General features: G+C 41.1%; 1 protein-coding gene and 1 pseudogene across 4 annotated transcripts in view; one reads left to right on the top strand and one right to left on the bottom strand.

The window, feature by feature from the left end:
* CCNYL1 (cyclin Y like 1) overlaps positions 1-20130 on the bottom strand; it is a 43411-nt gene extending 23281 nt beyond the window's left edge. Inside the window, exons 1-4 of one of the 4 annotated variants that reach the window (XR_016394022.1) lie at positions 19751-20117; positions 10388-10462; positions 8471-8505; positions 2956-3056 (exon numbers count right to left, since the gene is read on the bottom strand). Coding sequence is in view for 3 of the 4 variants with exons in the window: in XM_089916444.1 (XP_089772570.1) it covers positions 2956-3056; positions 8471-8505; positions 10388-10462; positions 19751-19976 (437 nt within the window). In the remaining variant the exon portion in view is untranslated. Of the gene's footprint in view, positions 1-2955; positions 3057-8470; positions 8506-10387; positions 10463-19750 lie in introns of all 4 variants that reach the window. The other 3 variants (XM_089916444.1, XM_022567529.2, XM_030760389.2) reach the window with 3 other exon arrangements.
* Positions 20131-22348: 2218 nt separating this feature from the next.
* LOC111172042 (thioredoxin, mitochondrial-like) lies at positions 22349-23678 on the top strand (annotated as a pseudogene).
* The last annotated feature ends 560 nt before the right edge of the window (positions 23679-24238 follow it).

The following is a 24238-nucleotide window of genomic DNA, read 5'->3' on the forward strand; positions in this document are numbered from 1 at the left end:
GCCACTCTGCGGCATGTGGGATCTTCCCGGACCGGGGCACGAACCCGCGTCCCCTGCATCGGCAGGCGGACTCTCAACCACTGCACAACCAGGGAAGCCCCTTAAGTACTCTTTTTTAAGTTACTATATTCCTAAGTTATTCACAGATGTTGTATATTAGGCAACAAAGGGGTTCTCTGGTTAAGTTTTATGCTCCCCTTTGCTCTCAGTGTCTAAAATGAAACTCAACATAATTGAGGGAAGGCAAATCTGAATTTTATAATAGGTCTATAGAATCTTAGCACTTGTATTAAGGCCTGTAACACTGTTAGCATCAAAGATGGATACTTCTATAGTGCTTCAAAGTTTCATCTTCAAATTGATTTTAAAATCACAGAATTAGAAGTTTTATGATGGAAAGGACCACTGAACCGTAGATGACATTTAATTAAACAACCCATTTTACAGATAAGGGAGCCAAGGCTTAATACTGACTTACCCAAGGTCCCACCAATTATCAGAAGCAGTTCTCTTTCTCCTGCCCTCTAACCAAATAGTGGCTCCCAAGCTCGGCTGCACACCAGGATCATCTGAGAAGCTTTAAAAACTGCCTGGCTTCTGCTTCAAGATGTTCTGATTTAACCGGCACTGGGTATGACTTGGGCATCAGGATTGTTTTTAAAGATCCCCAGATGACTGCAGTGTGCAGCAAAGTTTAGGAATGAATGAGTTAGGGTTAAGATCAGAGAATCACTCGGGATGCTTTTGTCCATATGATCATGCTTCACATCATTCCCCATCCTGTCAAAAGGTGTGTGTGCATGGGTGAGAGAGAGACAGACAGACAGACAGGCAGACACTGTGTCTTGGAGGCAGGGGCAGGCGGATGGACTTTGTGCATCCTGAAACATATATCTTGAAAAGTTGCATAAGTGATTCTAATAAGGCTCACCTACCCCACTGAGAACAACTACCCCACTGAAAACTAACCCCATGATAAACATTTTCAAAATCATTCCTAAAAGCCAACTGGCCCTATTTATTTTCTCAGTAAACCTTTATTTCACCAATAACGTATGTGATGAATGATCATTTTAAAAACTTAATGAGAGCAAATTAAAATTTACTATACTTCCAAAAATTAGACTAGGTTGGAAAAAAAAAGGATGAAACCTACTTGTCTGAGCAAGGTTAATCTTTTTTTTTTTTTAATTTTATTTAATTTTATTTATTTTTGGCTGCGTGGGGTCTTTGTTGCTGCGCACAGGCTTTCTCTAGTTGCTGCAAGCGGGGGCTGCTCTTCATTGTGCTGCATGGGCTTCTCATTGTGGTGGCTTCTCTTGTTGCGGAGCATGGGCTCTAGGCGCATGGGCTTCAGTAGTTGTGGTTCGCGGGCTCAGTAGTTGTGGCTCGCGGGCTCTACGGCGCAGGCTCAGTAGTTGTGGCGCACGGGTTTAATTGCTCTGCGGCATGTGGGATCTTCCCAGACCAGGGCTCGAACCCGTGTCCCCCGCGTTGGCAGGTGGATTCTTAGCCACTACACCACCCGGGAAGTCCCTGAGCAAGGTTAATCTTCAAAGTACTTTTGAATTATATACTGGACATCAGACTCTTTTGAATTCAAAAGAAGCTGTGACTCTAGCCAAAGTAGAGTGGTTTTTGTACCCACAGATTCAGTGTCTTCGCTGAATGAAAACATTCCGAGATTATGTGATAAGTGCCCAAACTCAGGACTTTAGAGGGAGATGGGGCTCAGTTTTTGCTGAAACATGATTTGACTGCAACTATTATTGTAAGCAAGAGAGGAAAGTTACATTATTATGACTGTGAACTTGCTGTCTTTAATTAAAGTAGAAGTTACTGATAATTTAAATAGCTAAAAAAAAAAGCTGGCACATTAAAAACCAATTAAAAATATAATTAGCATATAAACTTAAGGTGAAAAATAAAATTAAGGATAAGGATATTAATATTTTCAAATAGCATTTCCCAAACTGTGTCCTGGAAAATCAACGTTCATATCCTAAGGAGATGTTAATGTTTCGTGGACAACCGCGAGGGAGGAGGCAAGAAGCTCTGCATCCCGTTTGGTTTTTTTCTCTTAAATAAACTTGAAAGGTTCATCATTAGGGTGTTTTGAAAGTGCGTCTCCAATTGTGGACTATGAGGTGCTCCCAGAAATTAAGGAATAGTTTTCGTCATCATGACACTGTTCGTGTCTTCTTAAGTATAAGCCTGACCACAGCCATGTTTCTGAAACCTCATCTCTTTTATTGTTCTCTGCTGTGATTGATACGGTTGTGTGTTGGAGATATATTTATATATATAAACAAAAATTAAATCTATCTATTAAGTTAAAACCTCAGTTGAACAAATTTCTTCTACAAAGAAATTAAACTTGAGTGTATATTTCTTAAGACTGGTTTGATATATTTTCCCCCTCTTTGGGGGACAGGAAGGAGAAGTAAAATTTCATACAGAAATAGTGCAGGAAAAAAAATGCACAGTGGGATAAATCTGACAAAATCCAATTAAATTTAAATGCAGATTCACTTTGGTGCCAGTAGGGGACAATCTGTTCCTTCTTCTAAGAGTAGCTTCCAAAGTAGTATATGTTGTTTTAGGACTACAGCTCATAAAGAAATAATTTTTTCTAGAAACAGCCAATAAAAAGTACCTCTCTTTCTCATTATGTTCAACAATGTCTTAACAACAGAAATGCGTCAAATAAAGATTTATACTTTTTCTGGGATTTCTTATTTGCTAACTGGCTTTCCCTTCTATCATGCACTCTAAGATTACAATGGAAACTGAAAATTCATATTTAGGTCCTTGAAATCAATATATAGTTGACACCAGTTTTTTAACCTGATCACTGAAAAGGACAATTCAAATGAATGAAATTATGTATGGCTAGGATGCTTTTAGCGATAAGGGGGTCTGTCACTCAGCCCTTGGCAACCTAGTTGTACTCACCATTTTATTGTGGTTCTAAGATTAGGCTGGCTGACTGTGCTGTCATCTAGAAATATTGTTGAGCATGAGCTATACTTTTTAGTAAGCTGCCCTGGAGATACCTGAAGGGGAAGGGAAATAGAAGAAAATGTCACAGTAAGTTAAACCTATAAAAGTGTGTTTTTTTCCTTGGTTAAAATGTCAAACGATAAAGCATTAAGATTTTTCTTACACTCCATGAACTCCCTGAGTGTGATATCATGTGCAGCTCTATGGGAAACCTCTATACTCTGACTTCCACAGACGAGCTTTGAGAAATGAATTATAAAATGCTGCTTTGATATAGTACCTATAATCAAACCTGGCAAGCACCTATTACAAATTACCTTTATAATAATGTAAAAAGTTTAGAATAAGATTTCAGGGTTTTCTCCTTAAGCAATGAAATGCAGCTGAGATTTCCCATTTCTATTCATTTACTACAATAAAACGTAATGCTTTATATGATACCGACATAGGAGTATTTCACTGCAGTAAATGAACACCAGTAATAAATGTATTACTTCAGGAGACAGTGTGACGAAACAAACGTTTTCGAATCAGAGGCTGGGCATGCCAGAGCTGCTCTATCACTAAAAAGCTGGGGGCCGTAAGTCTCTCTGGGCCTCAATTCCCTTATCGGGAGGACAAAAAGGTATTGCTTAAAGGTCCTCTCGCATCCAAAAAAACGGATAAAACAACTCGGAGAATTTAACTTCTCACTTCATGTTTAAGTAAGACTGCCATTACATTACTCAAGTGAGAACCTCAGAGAATACTTTCCATTCATTTCAAAATTGTGCTAATTCTGTTCTGTGTGATATCTGACACTCCTGCCTCACCCATGCTGCTCTCTGCCTGCAATGCCTTTTTCTTCCTCCTGTCCCAGCAAGCTTGACCCCATCTTCCTCTAGGATCCCTTTGCCAGCAGGCATACCACAAAACTTCTCACTTTCTGCACACTCACACATCTAGTTTACCAACTGTTCCATGGTCTCAGCTGCTTGCATAGTACTACTCTCTTAAGTAAACAAGCTTCTCCAGGTTAGGAAGATTCTTCTCCTACCTCCAGCTACTGAGCACAGAATCTGGAACAAATTAGGATTCAACAAGGGTTTGAGAAATTATTTAAGATCAGTTACAACTAGAAGGTAAATCTTACTAAAGATACAAATTCGTGAGAGTTTATCTACAGTGGTATTGGATAGGTGACAAAGAATTTTTTGAGACCCTCTAGAGAATGAACTCTCTTTAAAACACTTTAGAAGTATCCATTTATTTGTGAAGAGCCCATGAACACGGCAATAATCAAATACTAAAATGGCCTAAACTATGTTAGGACAATTCTCTTCCTTAAAGTAAGGCCAATAACCAAATCCCAATCACTGAAAGCAACTGGAAGGAACAGTAGCATTCTTTAATACCACAGAATACAAACAATTTTAAAGCTGGGTTTTGTTTTTGGTTTTCGTTTGTTTACTAATTCAGATGAGCCTTCCTTCCTCCTACTAATATAAAACAGTCTTCACCATGCTGTCACACTCTCCCATCGGCGTCCTCCACAAATACATGAAAGGTGAGGCAGGGAGAAAATCTAGTTGATGCTTTTTAAAATACAGAGCATTTAAATAAAAATTGCCAGTATCCAATAATCAGAAATATCCAAATGGTACATAAAACACCATTTTGCTTGTTTCAGATGCTTTATGCAAAGCCACTTATTCCTTATTAACAAAAAGTTCTAGATGTAACATATTTGAAAAGTACCACTATTTGGAAGACTAATTTCTCCTTCAAGCTAGAAATGTTTTAAACTAAAACTCTGATATGGCCCTTAAGCTATTTGGTTAATGTGTAATTTTAGAATCTCAAAAAACAGATACAGCATGAAAAATGAAAATTCACTCATTCAAATACTTTGATTCTAAACGAAGCAGGTTATCTTTTAAGGTCACTACTATTAGGGTATAATATGACATACACTACACGTAATAAAAGTCAATTCTGACCAAAAATCTATATATATGAGGGGAATAAAAATAGTAAGGAAATGTACCAAAATATAGACTAGTTGGTAGAGCTCCGGGTGCTATTTATCCTGTTTTCCTCTATTAAAAAAAGTTTTTTCTATTATGAGAGTATATTTATTTGTCTTTGGAAATATTAGTGCTAAAACATTTAAAATTTTTAATTAGATGTGGTCTATAGTCCTATGGGGGCTCATTTAATGTATCAGCAACTTACAGTCTACTGGCTCGATCCTACAGAAGAAACACTTCCACAGGCCTACTCCTGAAACTATTCAAACTTTCCAGCATCTAGTATTCACTAAAGGATGGCAGAATTGAAGCCTCTGAGCAAAGCCTAGATATGTTAGCTGCCAGCAGATTACTTTCCTCTCATCTTGCTTGAAAATTTAAGATAACTGTCCTTTATGATTAAAGCCTTACCATTGCTGGCTCACAACCTCAATAAACTACACTGACACACATAAGGGTATAAAATGCAAATACAAAAAAAATCAAGTAGCAAAAAACACTACTGACAGTTTAATGTTCATAGGTATTATTTCAATTGGTCACTGAAGAAGAGCATTTATCTTCATTCAGCACTAAGGACAGAACAGATGGACTTTTACAATCTTTACAAGGGGAAAGGCTGCTTAGCAGACTTCAGGTTTAGTGGTGAAGACTAGAAAATAACCATACGTAGGAGGCTAGTGACTAACAACCCCCAAAACTTATCATTGTTGAAATCCTGCCCCCACCCAATGAATCTTCCCATTGTGCCTACTGCCTCTGATTTTAACCCATTGAAAGAATAAAGCTGAAGTTCACTTTTTTCCTCCCCCTTTTCACAAGTTTTGGATATGTTTATTAAGAATCGATGACTTTAACTGAAAAATTTGTAATACTCCATCTATGTTGCACATTAATGGACAATATGGTAGGGTGAGTGGTTTGAACAGAATTCATACTCAAGGCCTTAGCAGAAAAGTATAATATTCTAATTATAGGTATAACCAAAAATATTGTCTGAATTAATATCGTTAATTATATTGAATTAAAACTTCAAACTTAGAACGTGTATTCAAAGAATACATCTAAGTTTGAGTAGACTGACCACAAATCTATTTCCTCTCCCCCTTCTTTCAGAGGTATCATCTCATTAGAATTAAAGGCACTTTAAAAGGCTATACATAAGATAGGGTAAACAGCAGATGATTTTCAGTGTTTGAAAGGTGAAAAGACTAGATAAAGGAGTGGTAGCTGACATGGCAGAACAGAGGAAGCATAACCGTGGTACCTACAGAGAGTGACTAAGACAGGAACAAGAAAACCAGTTTGTCTTACAGAACCCAAGGCAGGCTCAGAGGTCAGAGGCGTGGTCCCCAAATCCTTGCAGTGAGGCCCATCAGTTAACGAGTTGTCCAAGTGATGCTTCCAATTAGATCTTAACAGCCAGCCAGGGACCATCACACGTTTGAGGGAAGCCCCCAACAAGTAAGAGATCAAAACAGGAAGAAGGAATGGGACTTCCCTGGTGGTGCAGTGGTTAAGAATCCACCTGCCAATGCAGGGGACACGGGTTCGAGCCCTGGCCCAGGAAGATCCCACATACCACAGAGCAACTAAGCCCGTGTGCCACAACTACTGAGCCTGCACTCTAGAGCCCATGAGCCACAGCTACTGAAGCCCACACACCCTAGAGCCCGTGCTCCACAACAAGAGAAGCCACCGCAATGAGAAGCCCACGCACGGCAACGAAGAGTAGCCCCAGCTCACTGCAACTAGAGAAAGCCCGCACGCAGAAACCAAGACCCAATGCAGCCAAAAAATAAATAAATAAAATAAAATAAAAGGATGCTTTAAAAAAAAAAAAAAAAAACAGGAAGAAGGAATTGATGGGAGTGATAAAACTCAGGAGCAAATGAAAACTTGAAATTGAATCAGTGAAAAAAGGAATGACAGGATATAAGAGAACTCTATAAATTGAAAATAAGGTAGACAAAACAATATATTCAACAGGATTAGAGCATAGTCAAGGAAATCTCCAGGAAGCAGGACAAAAAGAAAATGCAAAGCAGGAGGGGAAAAAAGTTAGCGATCTGGTAAGTCTAAGACTTCCAACATCTGAATAATAGGAACCTGGAAGAAAAAAACAGAATATCAAAGAAACACACAAAAAAGGTCTATACCAAACCAAATTATGAAATTTCAAAATCCCAGGGAGACAGAAGGTACTAAAAGGTTCCAGAGAAGAAAGGGATGGGGGGAAATGACTAAAATCGGTAATGTACAATGTATCATACAATGTCAACAGGTTTAAGAGCAACATTGTAAATGAGAAGATGAGAGGGAAATGTCTTTAGAACTGCAAAAATTAGTTTCAACCTAGGATTCTATACTTTATCAAATAGAAGGAGTTTCAGAGAGGCTAGATCTCTATAAACTTTCTGCCCATGTGCCCTTTTCTCAGGAAAATGTGCTCCAGTAAAACAAGGAAGTATAACGAGGGAAACAGAATCTAGGACATAGGGGATCCAACACAAGAGAGCAGAGTTATGTGAGATCCCAGATGACTTCACACAGATATCCCAGGAAAAGAGGCACAGAGCAGGCCTAGGGGAACACCAGTCTATATGGGAGTAGGAAGACAAAAGATTGGGGAAAAGTGTCTCCAAGAAAAAAATGGAACAGATGTGGCTTAGTAGATGGAAAATATTTTTGATAGGCATGTGACAAATGGTAAAACATCTGGGGAAAAAAATAGCTGTTAGAAAACAGGCAAGTGAATATAGTCAGGAAATTAATTCCACAGAAAAAATGAAGAATGTGAAAGCAGGGAGACCGGGCAGGGAGCTACTTACTGCATCTGGCTGTGTGAGATCACGTTGGCTAGGAAAAGGGGGATTGGATTATCCTAGAGAAGTGCAAAAGTGCTCCAATGTCATTAATATTTAAGAAAAAGAATGAAGGGTGTACAAGGAGGAGGCACAGTCAGAGAACTATATGGCTCAGCAATGCACACACAAATTTGCAGAGTCGTAGTAATGTAAACATTGATTCTGATTTAATAAAAACTGATACATGTTGAGGGAACACAGGCTGGGAAATAACATCATGGTGGAGTGAAGAAGCTAAGCTTTCACCTGCTATGACAAGAAGTCAATGGACAGTGCTAAAAATTAACCTACCTATTATACTTTTATTACTTTGGTTAGAAAATAAGATCAAAAAAATAAGGCAGAATTTAAGGCAGATCTTTATACTACAACCATATTATTGAAATTTAACTTAAATGTCAGAACCCTTAAAAAATGGGCACTACTAAGTCAAAGACTTTCCTGAATACATTTGATAATTAGGAAAATAGAGATTTAGAAAATCTACAAAAAAGATTCTACAGTATTGGATCCATCATATTTTTTAGGAATCATGGAGACATATTTTTAATTCAAACTATTAATTTCTTAACTTTTCAACTGTTTACTTACATGGTTTAAATGGTTGCTCTTCCTCTTTTCTCGCACTAAGAATAAAAAAAATTAACTGATGAATTCTGATACAAATGCCATAGAAAAATAAAAGTAGTCGCTAATTATTTGATGGGTTACCAATAACACAATGAGATAAAATTCCATTCTATTTTTTAAAATAATTTCCAACAAAATATATAATTTAAATCACCCAGCAAGATGAGTCCTATAAATAAAATCTAAAAACTTAGTTTTACCTTTTTGACCTAATAGATATTCTGTATCAGGTACAAATGAAGGACTCCCCATTTACAAAAGAAAAGGACAAAGCAAATTAGGCCAGGTGAGAAACTTAGCTAATAAAAAAATTTACCTGCTGCCTAGCTGAACTACTAGCCAGTAGTATTTTCTAATTCTTCATTTACACACAGCTTACTTTAATTACCACAATCTACAGATGACGACCCTAAGAACTAGTTTCTGGCCAGGCACTCGTCTCTAAACGCACCAGTATCTCTGGAAGTATCCTGAACCACTTAATGGTAACCTACTCAAATACCTTACTGAAAAAATACACAACTGGAAAGTAACCTACGTTAAAGGTAAATTTTAAAATGAGTGTGCCAACCTAAATGAACACATCTACAGCACACAAAACTGTTTTGCTCCAACAAAGGCCAGAAAAATAAAAGCTTGAAGAGGGTCTCAGGCCACACTCTTGCTCACATTGCCTCCTTTAACTCCAGACGGGCATCAAAGGCACGGATTCCTTAAGGCTGAAGAGAGAGACAGGCATGGGGCAGCTTTTCTTTTACTGTCTCCAGAGCCCCTCTACATGTGAGCAGCTCATGGCTCTGGAAGAAACTGAGAAACAGAGCAATCCTAACCAGAAATGAGTGGCTCAAGTACAAACACTAGAAAAATGCAAGTTAGAAACCCCGGGAGCTTCCAGGTTGGTGAACATGTAGTACCCTTGCAGAAGGCATCAAAGCTCTGTGCCCTGTCCCCATGCCTGGCCCTTTGCATCTCTTCCATCTGGCTGTTCCTGAGTTATATCCTTTTATAAAAACCAGTGATCTAATGGAAAAAAACAAAAAACAACAACAAAAAAAAACCAAACCTCCATTTTTTATTGTGCTGCATCACTTTAAATATTGTGGAATGTTCACTTCTTGTATTCCTGCTCTCGTTATCAACTGAAAAACTTGGTCATGTATGGCTTTTTAGCAAATAAACTAGGATTTAACATAACTTTAAGGAAGACAAGCAGGCAAGCAGGAGTGCAAAAAATTCTACAGTTCTGATTCCCATCTTAAAACAAGGAGGACAGAGGAAATTTATATGAGTTTCACATGCTGAGGATAATCTTCTGGGAAACCCCATAAGGCATGTTGCTCTCATTACCCTGGCACAGCACTACATTAGGATGAGAAAGTTTTGAATAGCTTAAAAGTTCTGAGTAGCATAAATCTGGATGTGAGATAGGCTCGTCTGGTTGAACACTGGGTAAAACAGGGCCAAAATCACAAGGCTCAATTCCCATATATAACAACTGATTTTTCTGATTTGATCAAATGAAAACCTAACTGTGACCTAAATCCTATCATTCATCTTTAACATATGTGCTCTTTGGAGCAAGCGGAAAAGGACAAAGTAGCACGGAGAAACAGACCACATCTAAATCATGTGGCCAGTTGACTATGTTGATAAAGAGGTGGCAAAATGTATAAACAGACAGTCTAAGTGTTCTCCTCACTAAAACACTGACAACTAAAGGAAAGTGTATCATCAACATATTAAAATAAGACAAGTGAATACATGAAAAAGTGAAACATTTAAACCACTGTAAGAGTTTTTCTAAATACTTCCTATAATACACAAAACAAAAACAGTTTTCACTCTTTTTCTCAGGGGAAAAAAAAAACATTGTCTTACCATCCGTTTGAGATTTGCTCAGGAAAATTGTGCTTGCCCTTGGGTGGTCAGAAGGGTTTGATTCCAAAGCTAAGTCTGTACAGGAAGAAGAGAAAAAGGTGTGGTGATTTAGTTGAGCAGAAAAATACGTGATTTTAAAGATAGCAACACATTGATATAAACCAGTTTTAATAGCCTTGAGAAGAGCTTTTAGTAATGACAAAAAGGCAATTTTAGTAAAGGCACAATATAAAAATTCTATTGGGAAACAGCAAAATTGTAGAAACTCTCCATACATGTGGAATAAAACCATGGCTATGTCTTAGACTTCTTTCACTTGCACCTAAATAATCGATGCCATTTTTAGATGAATCATATATGTGACTCCCCTCCTACTTATCAATTAAAGATTCAGTCACCCTCCTTTAAAGCTGATATTACTAGCACATTCCAGGAACAGTCTCAAGAAGCAAGTTATGCTGTGGCCAACTACTGTCAGATACCAGCTCAATGTATCAAATATGCCAAAACCAAGTGAGTTGCTTTTGGCAAATGTTCTTCAGACAATCAAATGGCTAATTCTAACTCCATTCAACAAATGAACTCATTTAACTGGCTGTGGTTTATCTGGGGGCTTTTCATCATGGCAGATTTAAGAGGACTACAAAAAAGTTCAATGTTCTAATCTATAGGAACACTTCCGTGACAGTGATTTTTAACTTTGCCCTCTATTTCCAAAGCTGAACTCTCACTTCTTCATTCCATGCTGCATGATTAATTTGGGGCTTCAATAAGAGTACTTCCTGGAGCAGATCATAGGGCTACTTGAAAAAAACTTTTGGCAACACCTACATAAAAAGGTGGGTCTGCCTGTAGTCCACCTTGCACCAAGGTGGTACAGTGTCTTCTGTTTAGGCAGAAATACAAAACAAGCACAAGCTACCACATAGGATAATAAGGTTGTTGTTTAAAACAAACAAACATAGAAGCCCTATGACACTTCCTCAGCAAAGTCCATCTCAAACCAATTAACCCATCTTTTAAGAAACTGGACCACGATTCAGATTAAGAGTAATGGTTAAGGCAATTATTTCCCAAACCACATAATAATTGATCTGTTTTTGAAAGAGGGGTTTGATGGTCAAAGTGAAATACAAATATATCCCTGCCTCTTAGAGAATCAAAAGAATACACACATTGATATATTAAAAACTAATTCGTCTAGTAGTGAATTCTGTCTAACCCAGCATTTCACAAATGTATCTACCTAGAATCCCCTTTTCCCACCCAGAATTTTGCACGAACAGTAATTTTGGACTTCCCATTTTAACAGGAATCTGAGCCATCCATTTTAATGTTACTGCCAGCACTAGTAATTTACATAGCTAAACCAACTGCTTTGTTCTTCATGAAAATTCCTTCACTGAATTTGAAGTTTATCAAGCTGCTTTTGAAGAAAATATTCTATTCAACATTTTTATGTAAAAGACCCATACAATTATTTTAAAGTTTTTTTCTCCTACATATTTGAAAAATTAGATAATGGGAAAATAAATTATTTCAGCTGTACACAAAATGACAGGCAGAGACTTTCACAGCTGCCTCTAACCTATGGCTTTTGAAAGGATTCATGACTACTTACCTATACCAAAAAAGAAAGTAAATAGACTACATTTGAATCTAAAAAATAAGCAGAAATGTTTGCAAAGTAGCTATATTATTTACCACTGTCTATGGCATGGTAAAACTTAACAATTTTCAATGGAAGTCCAGGAAAAGTAAGTGCCAGAATCAAAGAGAAGCTTTAACATACACACACACACACACACACACGCCAAACCAAGATGTGCCACTACAGATCTAAATACAAAAATCAAGAAGGCTGGGAGAAAAGAAATGACAACATGCAAAAAAAAAGTAAACTTAGCCCAAGTGACCAGAAAAAAGCTGGCACTCTCCCTACTCTGTCCTAGGGGGTTCAAAGGTGGGCACAGGACCCAGGACTGGCCAATCAATCACAGCTGTCCTGGGACTTCCCAAGAAAAGAGAAAGGCAGAACTGTACTCTAGGATCCTTAGCTTGTCTTGAGCTGCTGGACACTCCCCTTGCTATCATGAGGGGAAAGGCTTTTCAGGAGACATCAACAGAGGAGAGCAGAACTGAGGAGATCATTTAACTCCTGGGTCAAGTAGTGCTTAACTCTGTGAATTTCTTTTAACTTGCAACTGAAGGAGACCTGGTTAATCAGCAGTACTGATGATCACACTAAAGGTGGGGAAAAGTAAAAGTCACTTGCTCATTCCTTTAACAAATATCATGAACAAAAATCTGCATGAGCCAAAACAATGCTGTTTAAAAATTAAACACAACCATTCACAATCATTAACACAGTGATTCACAACCATTACTTTTAGTTGCTTTTCTTATACGTTAAAAAAAGCTCTAATTAGTGTACAATTTATGTCTTCTTGTTACTAACAAGCGCTCTGCATCCCACTGTTGCATATTTATTGTTTAATGAATACACACTGGCCCATCAAGTGTTATTCCTATACTGGACTTAGCCAATCCCCTATTGCTGGGGATTGGTGCTTACAAAGTTCTATTCTTAAAATATTATGAGGAAAATCTTCATGTATATAGTTTTTTAAAATAATGGTTTTATCTCCTTAGCAAAGATCTTTGGAAGTGGGATGACCAAGCCAAAAGGTTAGATCACTTTCACGGCTCCATGTACAATGCTAAATTGCTTCCTAAGAAGGTGGGGGGCACATTAGGGTATAATGCTACCAATCATGACATTCTGAGTTCCTACCCTTGCTTTGGATACTTGAAAAAAAAAAAATTCCTACTGATATGAATGAGGAACCTCACCATAGATCTAATTTGTATTTCTTTTGATTACACAGTTTGACCATTTTCCCACAGTTATCAGTGTTATTTCCACTTTGGTGAGTTGGCCTATCATTTGAATGTACTGTAAACACCAGGGCCCTACTGCTGTCAGTTTGCATGAGGTTTTCAGAAAATATTAATCTTCTGTTTATAGCCTATATAACTAACAATTTTCTATATAACTTGCACTTTTTGCTAATGAAAAATACCACATCACTATTTTATAGAATGGACTTGTGAGCCATTAGACAGTAAACTCATACATACACACAGTATTTCTGCACTTTCCGTTAACTATCTATCTTCCCAAGAGCCTAAGGAGACTATGTTAAAACCTACCACACTCTTCACCATCACAAAGGTAAGACTGCCAACTATTAAGCAAAGCTTTACCGCCCACCATCCCTCTCATCCCTCTCCCCACCACGTGCACACACAGTAATTTAGAGACTTCAGGAAATTACTGTGCATTCAGGAAATTACATGGATTCTTCCTAAAGTTATTTCTTTAGAAACCTCTGAGAATGTTTTACCCAGGAGAAATATTCTTGAGCTCATGATTAGGGGTTATGATTAAAATTGTATTTTAAGACCCATCACTTTAGTATTATCAATTTAAATTGCAACTTATTTGACAGCATGATAGGTCGATGTAGAAAAAGTATGATTAAAAAGAAATTAAACTCGGGTCTTAATGTAAACATTCCTCAGAGGAAACCTGTAAAACACCACCAACACTGAATACTGTTTTTCCTCCAATCTAAGATTCTACCAGTTGTTAAGATCCATCTCAATTGCAGTTGTTAAAAATGTGAAAATATAGGCAACTTAGAACAAATGAAATGCATTACTGAAGGCTAAAAGTGTTAAAACTATGCTATCAAACTGTCAATAAATGATTTTTCCTTGTTAAAATATGAGAGGGAGAGGGAAGTGACCAAGAAAGCATCTGACAGAAGCAGCATATTTCAGAAAGATTAATATCAACATATTGATTTCGATATATTCCAAATAAACAGGAGATGTCAGCAGTTTCTGGGCTAACTGCTGAGCACCAGTTTACTTAAAGGTAACCAGTGCATTTACTGAACTGCCCTAGCATCCCTATACTGTACAGTGTATTAGTTTTATGGCTCATAATACAAATATTACAATTCTTACAATTACCATGTAAACTGATGATTTCATCTCCTTGAGTCCACACTTTCCACCCCAGTCAGGGAGTCCCTGCCAGCCAGCCCTGAGCTGGGCTGCCTCACCAGAGGGTACACAGCAGGCTCTGCGCCTGCCAGTCTACTGCTCACCCAAGCCTTGATCCTGCTTTCCTAGCTTCTGACAATCCTGGCTTCCAAACTTCCCAACTCTGGTTTCCAACTGCTTCTGTACCTGCCTCTACCTTGGTTCTCAGTTCTGCCTTATTTTAATCCTCAATCAGTTTTACAGTGATCATGACTGAGAGGTGACATATAGGTAGGTACACCTGGCTTTATATATTGCTAAAGAGTACTTTACTCAGTTTCTTGGACTTTTAAGAACCTTTCTGGGTTGCAAGTTACCTTCATTTCATTTCACATTATGCAGTGTTACTGTTTTAACTCTAAAGTTTTATTACTTTAATACGCTAAAACAACAACAAAAGGGTGAGAAAAAAGGCAGTATTGGGCCTCCCCGGTCGCGCAGTGGTTGAGAGTCCGCCTGCCGATGCAGGGGACACGAGTTCGTGCCCCGGTCCGGGAAGATCCCACATGCCGCGGAGCGGCTGGGCCCGTGAGCCATGGCCGCTGAGCCTGCGCGACCGGAGCCTGTGCTCCGCAACGGGAGAGGCCACAACAGTGAGAGGCCCGCGTACAGCAAAAAAAAAAAAAAAAAGTAGTATTCTAAAGAAGCTCACATAATGTCATCAATAAATTCTGTTCCTATATGCCATGCATTTGGAATTTACAGTCCTACTAACAATATTCATTTTTAAAACCTTGGACAACCCAATTTATACCTAAGAGAAAAATTACTACACTACCTAACTCAGAACATGGTGAGAATCAAATGAAATGCAAGAGCAATCTATATACTACAGCCTATTTTAGGCCCTTATTAATATCTCTTTTTTGTTCAAGCCACTGTTGGCTCTCACCTGAGCTACTGCACCAGCCTCCTAACTGGTCTCCCTCCCTGCTTCCTTCCGCCCTTACAGTCTATTCTCACACAGTAGCTAGTCTCATCTCCCTCCACCCTCTCTACCCCATTCCCCTGCATATAATCCTTCAATGGTTTCCCATTACAATTAGACTAAAATTCATATTTTTTTGTCAAGGCCCACTAGGCATACAAGGTCTTAATCCCCTATATTCCTCCTGGCATTCATTCACTCAGCTGCAGCCACCCGTCTTTCTGTCCTTTGCACGCATCAAGCATATTCCCTTCTTAGGAACTGCAGAGAAGCCTCTTCCCCCACATCCTCACACGGCTCTCTCAGGACTGCTCATGGGTCGCTTAAGGAGAGAAGCTGTCTTTAACCATCCCTTGTAAAACTGTCCTCCTCCCCAGCCCATTACCTTCATTTTCTTTCTTCTCAGTGTCTCACTACCTGACATTATTCTTGTGTTGTCAGCCCCCAGGCACCTCTAGAAAGTAAGGACCTGAGTTAGGGTACAGGCTTTGTCTTGTCTAACCACTGTCTGTCCTGCCTCTGGAATGGTGCCTAATAATCATGTTTCAGTGTACCCAAAACCAGTTAAGTTTCTCCCAATTTTCCCACATCATCTAAGATTTCTTCTAATGCTGTCTTTTGATGTGTCTGTCACCTAAGACCAGAGTTAATTTCAGATCTCTTAGAGTAGTAGTTTAGTTACTCAGAATCAAAGACACAAGACAGGTTACCAAGAACCACGAAAACCTAAAAGAGGAAATCTAATGTTCAGTGAAAAACCAATGGTAACTTTAATTTGGGAAAAGAACATTTAATGTTAAAATACTTAAACTACAAAATGACTCACCCTATGAATTTAATTAAGTCGTAAGACAAAGTGTACAATCAGAATGCTATAGGGAAATACCAATACAATGCGTCAGTTTTTATCTGTGTCCCCTGAATAAAGCATTATAATGGGATTATAAAAGATGCTCAACCATAAAGGCTGGGTAAATGAATTATGCTCCAACCATTCGATGGCACAGTAAACAGGTGGTAAAAGGCAGGCTGTAGAGCTATGTGCAGTTGCATGGAAATACATCATCCCGGAGCACTCTCTAGGTGTCAGCACAGTTCCAGGAGCTTCATGTCATTACTTTTCATTACACAGTGGCACATAAAGAACAATCTCATCTTTGTAAAATAAACACAGTGTTATGTTTATATGCATACAAAAGGTTCAGGAAGAATCAACACCAAAATATTCATAAAAATTCTGGACATTCTGAGTGTGAGTGAAGGACTTTTCTGTGTTTTCTAAATCTTTTACATCAAATGTTTATTAATACCGTCACCAAGAAAAGTTAAAAAAAAAAAAGTGTTTAAAATAGCTACTGGAGAGAGGAAAGATCTGTTGCTCAGAGGTTTTTCCACATCATATTGCCAATTCCTTCCCTACCCACTCTTCAGGGGAATGGGAGGGAGGGGTCACTTGAGAGAGCACCTTTCACCAGAAAATTAGCAAAGCTCCTAAGGTCACAACATAAAGGCTGTATGAAAAGTTGATGAATAAAAATAAAATCAGATAATACAACCTTAGCATCTTATTTTCTATTATGACACTACCATCAGTTATATTAGATATACTGTTAAAGACAAAGAAGTAAAAAAAATTCTTTTGAGTCTATCTGAAATCTATACTACGTTCTTAGGAGTTACTTTTTTGAAATGGCTTGAAGAAATGATGTTCTTCTCCAATGTTTCTGAAGAACAAGACAGAGCATCATTTATGTACGATTTTCTCTAAGTAACCAAATAATTCTTCACTATAGAAAAGCCAAAATGTTTCATATCTGAGTAGGTGTTTCCAGGGAAACTGATATAAAATTGTCTGAAATAAAGACATTAAGAGCAAACTTCCAATGTGCCTGTACTTTATATTTGGCGTTCTGACCTTGTTTCTATGGAAACTTAATTAATAGGCAAATGCTGAAATTGAGGTTTCTCTTATCACTTTATTGAATGCCCCCCCCAAAAAAGACAAATTGAAATGAAATTTTAACAATCATGTTAAACATAAAAAGGTAAATTCTGTACTCATGAACTCTATTTTTCCAGTTCCTGATTTAGCACTCCTTCCTTATCATGCATAGTCGTATGCTAAATGCTTAGTACCTTACCTGCCCGCTTACCAGCTTCCCCTTATGTCCCTCTGTCCAGGGCATTCTCGGCTTCAACTGGATTTCACCAGAACAAACTCTTTAAAATATATCAACGTGTTTACCTGACTGGTAAATTTAGGCTATTTCATGACTTCTACTTTTATTCATATCCATTGCAATGAATGTACAGACATAGAATGGAGAGGTAAATGTTGCTTCTGAGTTGTGTACAATAAACTGGAATGGCAATAATCAAAACTGGAGTATGCTGAGATAGGCCTAACTTATGGAGAAATTATAAAATATAAGGTGCGCTCTAAACAGTTTCTTAAGCATCCCAAGAACTGAATTTGGCATATCTACCACCTCCCAAGTCTGTCTCTTTTGTTCAGTAGCTGTGTTACACAGTCATTTCAGATCTCTAAGTCTTGGCTTCTTCATCGGGAATAGAGGGAGAATATACACGGGCCTTATTTGTGGATGGAAGGGCCAAGTGAAATACACATGAAAATGCGTTGTAAATCTTAAAAGAATTCTATAAAGGTCCAATTTTCATCTCTCAGCCTACACTAGCCAACTACTCACTGCTTTTTAAAATCTTTTAGAGGCTTACCTTACAGCAACAAGCAGAGCAGTTTTCACAAGTGCTTACATGCTTGTTTAAAGCTACAATTAATTCACATAATTTGTTCATTTTTTCACAATATCTAACTATTCTGAAAAGGGAGTAGTTTCCACTTACAAAGCCACGTCCATCATAAGGGTGAATCCACAGGCTTAATTATTCTAACTTTTAAGGAAATTAAGTAAACCTAACTAAAATTTAAACAGAAGAGCTGTAAGACATTTCGTCTATGAAATAATGAAATAATCTCTGGCATTTAAATGAAACAAATGGGCCAGTGGGGCTTTAACATCTTTATGGTACAATGTTTTATACTTCAAAGAACACAGTCTTTATTAAAGTGCCACTATGCTACCCAGAAATTTTTTTTTTAACCTAGAGCCATCCCTTTCCGAAATTCTAGAGGCAAAAATCAAACATTTCCTCTCTTCTTTCTCTCCTCTCCTCCCCGACAACACCCACCCCCCCAGCCATTTAGTCTTCAGAATTTTACCTGAATATTCTTAAAGTTGAATAGGATTCTACTGGTGGGTGGGTGGGGGGCGCGGGGGAGGGAGCCATGGAGACACTTTTCTGCTTAATGGATGTGGCATGTTAACTCCCAAACCTGTACATTACAAATTACAATCTGAATGTTTTTTCTCCTTTGAAACTTTTGTCCAGCAGTCTCAGGAACCACGTCGCCCCCCGCCCCTTAGAACAGGCAACGGGCAACGGGTAAATGAAGTCGGTTAAGGTTGTGTAGCTGAAGACATACTTGTGTCAAAGTGGGAATTTTAAAGTAATCAGAACTCCATGGGGTCTCCTTTGGTAAAGAAAAAAAAAACAAAACTATTCTCTGCAGCCGTGGCATTAACGTTTCACACAGTTCACAGTTATTTTAAGCCCCCTCCCACCATTTTCTTTCCTATCGTGTTCAAATTATAGTTAGAAGGGATAAAGTAGCTTCTATCAGGGCGACTGAAAACATTAAAATCCAAAGAATTTTACTTAAGAACACCACATTGACTCTGTCCAGATCTATTCTGAATTTAAATGACAAATCCTATAATGTTTGTCTTAATTGTCTCGAGTATCAACTACCTTAACGAATGAAGTCTATCATCAGGCCCTTACCTAGTTCCTTCGGTTAGGTGCCATCTGGATAGGGAGACGGGATGGATACGCCGAAGTTAGAGTATTTAAGTTTTCATTAAGAAAAGAGAGAATACACCAGAAAGTCTTTGCTAAGTCCCACGAGATGTTAAATAGAATCACGAACAGGAAGGGCCGCGGACTGGAGGGTCTCAGGCCGGGCTGGGAAATGGGAACGGGGGAAAGAATTGGGCATTCGGGTAGGGAAGAGGAAAGGAGACTGGCCGGACGCGACGGGTAAAGAATAAGGGGTGGGGACGCCAGGCAGAGCCAGCCTTCGTCCCCGGTGCCCAGCCCTGGGAGAGCCAACTCCGGGCAAGAAGGAGCCCTAGGCGGCGGCTCCCTCCCGGGGGACCCTGGGGGCGGCGGAGGCCAGAGGTAAGCCCGAGAGCAGACGGCGCCGACCCCGCGAGGAGCGAGGCGCGCCCGCCGCTTCTTACCTTCGGGCATCTCCCGGTCGCTGATGTGCTGCAGGTGGTGGCCTTCGCCACCTCCGAAATCCAACTCGGCGGGTTCCACGGCAGCCGGCGCCGGAGCTACTGCCACCGCGTCCCCGGCCGCCGCCTCGTAGACCTCAGACTCGTAGTCCGGCTCCGCTGACCCCGTGCGCCGGCCCAACTTGGGGCTGGCATTGGGGGACACGCAACAAGACAGCGAGTTCCCCATGGGGCGCCTCCACTCCTCGCCGCCTCCGCCTCCGCTCGCCCCCCGACTCCGCCGCGCTCAGCAGCCGCCCCCTCCCCCAACAATGGCGCGGCGGGCACTGGCAGCCCCGGGCTATGCCGGGGCTGCGCCACGCATGCAGGCGCGACCTCGCCCGCCGCTCGCCCGTCCGCCCAGCCGCCGGGCCCCGGGCAGGGCTCCGGCCCCGGCCGCACCCCCGCCGCCCCCGCCTCCCCGCAGCCAACTAGTCTGTGAGGGCGGCGACCAGACCGGCTTATTTAAAAGGGGTGGGGACCAGACAAGCGCTGAGACGCACAGCCACTGCCGGGAGAGAGCGCAGCCGGAGCTCCTCCTCCTTCCGCCGCCGCCTCCCGACTGAAAGTAGCTAGCCTGGCCGGCCCTTGCCTACCGGAACGTGTCCTTCGGTCACCTGGTTACGACGGACCAATCACGACCAGAGTTCCCTCCACGCGCCCTCCTCAGCGCGCAGGCATGTGACTCACAATGCCCCGCCCCCTCCCGCGGCTGCTCCGCCCCCCGAGCGGCGCGCCCCGGACTCCGGTTTCCATTCATCTCTCGCGCTCCGAGCTTTCCGATCCTGCGGGAAGTGCCGCGGGAGTTTGTTAATCGAAGACGTCCTGAGTCAGTGAGTGGGCTCTGTAGAAAGCCCCTGCTCGTAAAATGCCAGTTCAGTTAGCAACTCGGTTTCACCGGGTCGACAATTGACTCATTTGATGTATTGCTCAACGAACTTAGTTACACCCCAATTTTTGACCGTTTTTTGTAACTGAATGCTCCTCCTGTCTTGCCTTCCAAAGAGTGTTAGTTTCCGCCTGCAGTTTAACCATAGCAACCACCGGGGCCCTGGTCCTACTCTCAATAAAGAGCTGTGGCTGTGTCTTGAATGAGACTCGAGGACACGTCACCCCTCCACTTCCTCATCGGTAAATTAGGTACCGAACTCCTCCCTCCCACCTCTGAGACGCTGGGATTCAGCAATTCGCTTTTCTCGCCCGTTTCTCTCTTCCACGGCAGGAGTTTCCAGGTTTCCCTACTTTAGCCAACAACAACGCATTAAAGCACGATTTTCTCATACAAACTTGAGAGTCACAAAGTGGAGTACCACGGTCTTGATTTGATGAAGATTATAACGATAGTTAACGTTTGGCAAACACTATGCGCCCGACCCCGTTCCAAGTGAGGTACTCATTTAATCCTCGGGAACAAAATCCTCAGAAACCTTCATTTTACAGATTTTACAGAAACTGAGTAACGTTCCCAAGGGCACACGATTGATCAGGGGTGTGGCCAGGATTTGATCCCTGATTGTGTGGATCCCCAAAGGCACCTTATTGTGATTATCAGAAAATAAAGGTAGAAGTCAAATTTGGTTGGAAGTGGCATAGTGTATCAGGATTTTCTTTTTTTAAGGAGGAACAATTTTTTGATGTGGATTTTAAAATACTTTCCCTCCATTCAACGTTGATTAGTCCCTCCTACATGCCAGGCCTACATGCCTACCGTCTGTGGGAAATAGTCCTGCCCTCAGGCACGGTGAGAAGACAAAGGCTTAGAAAGCCCAATTGTCTGAGGTCACACTGCTGCAAAGTACTTAAACCTGAAATTCAAACCTAGGTCTATTAACCCCAAGTAGATGCTGGGGTGAAGAGCTTGGTTTTTTTCCCAGAAACATGAGAGCCATTGAATGTTGTGAAGTTAAGGAGTCACTATCAGGTGGTTTGTAGTGAGGTCACTCGACAGTAAGTAGGACTGATGGAAGCAACAAGACCCAATAAGAGACTTTATATTCATCTAAGAGAGGAGTGAGGGTTCAAACTAAAGGCAGTGGCAGAGATTGGAGTGGAGGGAAAGGATCTGAGGTCATTTGGGAGGTAGAATAGAAGGGCTTAGTGGCTCGATACGGAGCGAGAAGGGGAAAAGAGAAGCAAAAATGGCTGCTACGATTCTGGCTTAGGGAACTACGTAGAGTGTGGTTACTTTTTCTTAGATAGTGCAGGAAAAGGAAGAGGTTTGGGAAGGAAGATCATTTTAGGTTCTGTTAAGTGGAGCATGGAAATGGAGCTCTCTGGTTGAAAGTAAACCTCTGCAGGCTAAGTCCATTTTGTGATATCCCAACTTATGTTTTCAAAAATAACACATTAAATCAATTAAAAAATGTGATTGGGGAAATTCCCTAATGTTGACAGCTAAGAATATCACATTTTTCATGGAGCAACTTGGAATCTATGGTTTTAGTAAATGAGGCATCCTATGTAAAATAAAACTGGTAAATGAAAACAACATTTAAAATTGTGTTGTCATTAGAGTATACACAAAGTAATTGAAGCTGTAGGTATAGAAGTGATTGCCTTGAGAAGACATGTATAATAAGGAAAGGAAGAAAGGAAGGAAAGCAAGAAGGAAGGAAGAGAAGGAAGGGAAGGAAAGAAGGGGTCTTCGAAAATAGGGAGATTTAAGTGGCATTTAAGTAAACCTGCCAAAGTGAGCAGTGGCAATCAAGGGACCTGAGTATTAATCAGGAATGACTGATCACGTGAGTCCCATGAGGGTAGGGATCACATCTGCTTCTCATTTCTGGAGCAGAGCACCTGGCACAGTACCTGGCCAGTAGATGCTCCATTCGTAATTGTCCAGTGTTGTCCGTGGGGCAGGAAAGCTACAAATACCATTGGCTGTCGCAAATGGGTGGCTGGGGATGTGTGCAAGCTGGATGGCAGGCAGTGAGTAAAGAAATGAATAGGGAACAGAAGTGCCCTTGACCAGTGGGGAGGGCCGTGCTGTGCATCCCTCTGCTCTCGCTGCAGGGAGATGGCTCAGCAACTTCTCCTGAGGAGGTTCCTGGCCTCCATAATCTGCAGGAAGCCCTCTCAGAGTCAGTGGGTGCCCCTTGCCTCCAGGGCCCTGCAGACCCCACAGTCCTAATAACCTGACAGTAACACCCAGCCAAGCCCAGTCAATATACACCACCAGAGTCTGTACAACGACCTTTAACATCCAGGATGGACCAGACTTTCAAGACTGAGTTGTCAACAATGAGACACCAGTGGTTGTGGATTTCCATGCACAGTGGTGTAGTACCTGCAAGATCCTGGGGCCAAGGTTAGAGAAGGTGGTGGCCAAGCAGCATGGAAAGGTGGTGATGGCCAAGCCGGATACTGATGACCACACAGAACTCGCCATGGAGTATGAGGTGTCAGCTGTGCCCACCGTGCCGGCCATCAAGAATGGGGATGTGGGGCTTCCCTGGTGGCGCAGTGGTTGAGAGTCCGCCTGCCGATGCAGGGGACACGGGTTCGTGCCCCGGTCCGGGAAGATCCCACATTCCGCGGAGCAGCTGGGCCCGTGAGCCATGGCTGCTGAGCCTGCGCGTCCGGAGCCTGTGCTCCGCAACGGGAGAGGCCACAGCAGTGAGAGGGCGGCGTACCGCAAAAAAAAAAGAATGGGAATGTGGTGGACAAGTTTGTGGGCATCAAGGATGAGGACCAGCTGGAGGCCTTCCTGAAGAAGCTGATTGTCTGACAAGCAGGGAAACGTCCTGACTGCCCCCGCCCACCTGGGCCCCGTGGTCCCCGGGGACCCAGATAGAACCCACAGCCCTTCTGTCCTGGCCCTTTCCACCTCCTCCCTCTGCCTGGCCCCTGTGGGTCCGTGCTTTGGAGACCAGGCCTCCAAACAAACACAGGAGCCTCAAGTGCTCCCAACCTGGCTGACCGCCAGGGTGGCCGCCCAAGGAGCGGTGCCACCTCCAAGCTGGGACAGCCGTCTCCCCACCCACTCTCTGCTCCCTCTAGGGCTTGTCGCCGTGCTCCCAGGATGCTGGGACAGAGTCCTGGGGCCAGCCTGCAGTAACAGCTTGGTCTCCCTGCTCCCTTGTGATCTGAACCCCAGTGCCTGGCTCATCTGCCTCCTGCATTTTTCTTTCCTGCTGCTTTTTTGTAAAAAAATAAAAAAAAAGAAGAAGGAAAAACGAAACGCAAACAAGTGAGAGTAATATACATAATTCCCTCATTTTTTGTAGGTCTGTAATAAAGAACTTTATGTGATCCCCTCTAAAAAAAAAGGAGAAATGAATAGGAGGTGAGAAAATGGAGACAAGGATTCTCTTCCCAAACATTTGGTTGAGAAGAGAGCTGTGGTAGTCATTAGAAGGAGATATACAGTTAAGAATGCTTTTTTTTTTTAAGATGGAAAAAAAATGTGAGTATATTTATATGTTAAAGGGTGAGAGCTGATAGAGAAAAAAG

The sequence above is a fragment of the Delphinapterus leucas genome, chromosome 8 (genome assembly GCF_059928025.1).
Source record: "Delphinapterus leucas isolate spDelLeu-1000000601 "Yukka" chromosome 8, BTC_Dleu_Yukka2, whole genome shotgun sequence".
NCBI lineage: Eukaryota > Metazoa > Chordata > Mammalia > Artiodactyla > Monodontidae > Delphinapterus > Delphinapterus leucas.